The sequence below is a fragment of the Galeopterus variegatus genome, unplaced genomic scaffold (genome assembly GCF_000696425.1).
Source record: "Galeopterus variegatus unplaced genomic scaffold, G_variegatus-3.0.2 Scaffold2469, whole genome shotgun sequence".
Lineage (NCBI taxonomy): Eukaryota > Metazoa > Chordata > Mammalia > Dermoptera > Cynocephalidae > Galeopterus > Galeopterus variegatus.
In genome coordinates, this window is record NW_007728580.1 from 149,496 (window position 1) to 151,813 (window position 2,318).

The following is a 2,318-nucleotide window of genomic DNA, read 5'->3' on the forward strand; positions in this document are numbered from 1 at the left end:
GCGAGGGACAGAGAAAGGAGAGTCATGAGGAAAACACTGGTATGTTGAAGTTATTGCCAGACGGAAAGAAGCTGAAGCAAAAAACTCTGAAGACAGAAAATAGTGGGAAGGAATATTCAGCTTGACTCTAGGTGAAGTGTGCAAAGTTACAAAGAGTAATTAATACCATTCCATCCCCTCCCTTCCACTGGGGGAGGGAAGAAGTTTGAAATGCTTAAAGAAATCCAGATGGGGGAGATCCAGGCTAGTTCTCCTTTTCAAGGCTTGTTTTTTTTTTTTTTTAATCTCTTTCCTTGACCATGACATTGGGACTATGGCAGTTTACGACGTATGTACATTATCAACAATGAGATCTGCTCCCGTCTTGTCTGTAAGGAGCATGAAGTTATGAAAGGTAAGATGATGTCTGGGGTTTAGTGGAGAGGGACAATTATGAGAGAGGTAAATAGGGACAAAAAGCTCCTGAATCCAAGTCTAGTTTTGGAGAACGAGTTTAGGCTGCCCCCTTAACTTCCACCAGCCCCTGCTGGAACATACCCCAAATAAACAATCTAAGTGAAGCAGTATGCTTAATGCACAAACACAATCTTAAGAAAAGTTCTCCTGAATCCCTTTCCAACTAGATATTAACCTCCCAACCTCTCCTATAGAGATAGATTTTTGAAGCGCTGGCTGTTTTAAAGATCATTCACTGGGGTTCTAGGGTAAAGACCAAGTCAGCCATTATAGACAACAGACTCTACTAGTCAGCAGCTACGTTCATAACTCTAAAAAGAAAACACACACACACATCCACACGCACTAATTTGGAGACAGTAAGGTTTAGATAGGCTGATACGTAAAAAACAGATAAGACATTTAGCAATTGGCTACTTTATAACCAGTTCACCAATTCTAGGAACAATTGGCATTGCTTATTGTGAAATTTCAGAGGTAGAGGAAGGTAGAAAGATGTTAAAAGAACAATTACAAAAGCCCAGTGTGATTATAGACCTTGCATAGCAGAAAAAAAGGTACTTCTCACTTTCCCCATGGCTAGCCCCAAACGATGGCTGTGGTTAGTGAGGACACCACCGACACAGCCGCTTCTGACTCAGCAGCCTGCTTTGCGCCGAGTTCCTGAGTCAGAGCTGTAGTTAACTTCGCAGAAGGAAACTTGCTACCTGCCCCCATTGGCTCTGTGCAAGCCACCTGCACGGGAAGCAACAAGCCACCTCAAGCACCTTGAGATTGAGGATGAGTATCTGGGACTCTAGGCACTTTCAAGTATCTCAAGGGATTTACTAAAGTTAGCTATTTGCACATAGTAAACACCTAAGTGTGTACCAAACGACTGGACCTCATCTTTGTATTTCATAGATCCATGATTAGCAGAATCGGGAGCTGGGTATGTAGAGGAAATGAACATTCACTGGCCACCTGTGCTGGGTGCTTTGCATGCATTATTGCATTTCAATACTCACAAATACATTGTTGAGGCAGGTTATTTTAATGCTTATTTTACCAAAAGAGATAGTGAGGTTCACAAAAGTTAAGAAACTTTCTAGTAAGTGGTAAACAACTCGTAAGATGGCAGAGCTGGGGGTTTAACCCATATCTTTTCAACATTTTCTACTACACCACACTGCAAAGTCTTCTCGTTCCCTTAAAAACAAGAGCCCTTGCTGTCTTCCTGCATTCTCCTGCCGTCATGCTCTGCTTCTCTTCTAGATGAACTCTGCCGTCAGATGGCCGGTCTGCCTCCAAGGCGACTCCGTCGTTCCAACTACTTCAGACTTCCTCCCTGTGAAAACTGAATTTGCAGAGACCCAATGGTCTGTGATCAAAGAAGAGGAAAGACGAAAGAAAGTGTGGTGGTGAAAGGAAAGGGGAGTAGTTCTTGTCCAGCTAGTGTCAGCGACCCCAGAGACATCACTATTTCTGAAACCAATCCCTTTGCAATGTCCTGCTTTCGCCCCTTCACCCAGGCTGATAACATTTATCTCATTTTTCAATGCTACTTAAAATACAAAGTCTATATACTATTGCATGGTTTTGAGGCTTCCCAATATCATAGACATAGTGGATAAATGATGACCATGTGGCTTCACACCTGATCTTAGCCAAAAGCTGAGAAGAAATGACCATATGGCTTATACGCAAACATTTCTACACACGATTTCAGGGGAAAATAAACTTTCAGTTAATAATCTTTACTATTGAATCTGTCTGATGTAGAGCTTAGGGTAAAAAAAAAAGCTAAATTGTCTATTTTGGCTAGCAGTAGAAGTCCATTTATTTTCCTTTCAAGAGTTTCCTATATTAACTCCCCATCATTT

The 2,318-nt window shown here is 41.8% G+C and overlaps 1 protein-coding gene across 1 annotated transcript in view; it reads left to right on the top strand.

Annotated features, from left to right (window-relative positions):
• MFAP5 (microfibrillar associated protein 5) overlaps positions 1 to 2,309 on the top strand; it is a 4,948-nt gene extending 2,639 nt beyond the window's left edge. Inside the window, 3 exon segments of the mRNA XM_008581807.1 lie at positions 321 to 394; positions 1,711 to 1,791; positions 1,794 to 2,309. Of these exon segments, the coding sequence (XP_008580029.1) occupies positions 321 to 394; positions 1,711 to 1,791; positions 1,794 to 1,822 (184 nt within the window). The 3' untranslated portion in view covers positions 1,823 to 2,309.
• The last annotated feature ends 9 nt before the right edge of the window (positions 2,310 to 2,318 follow it).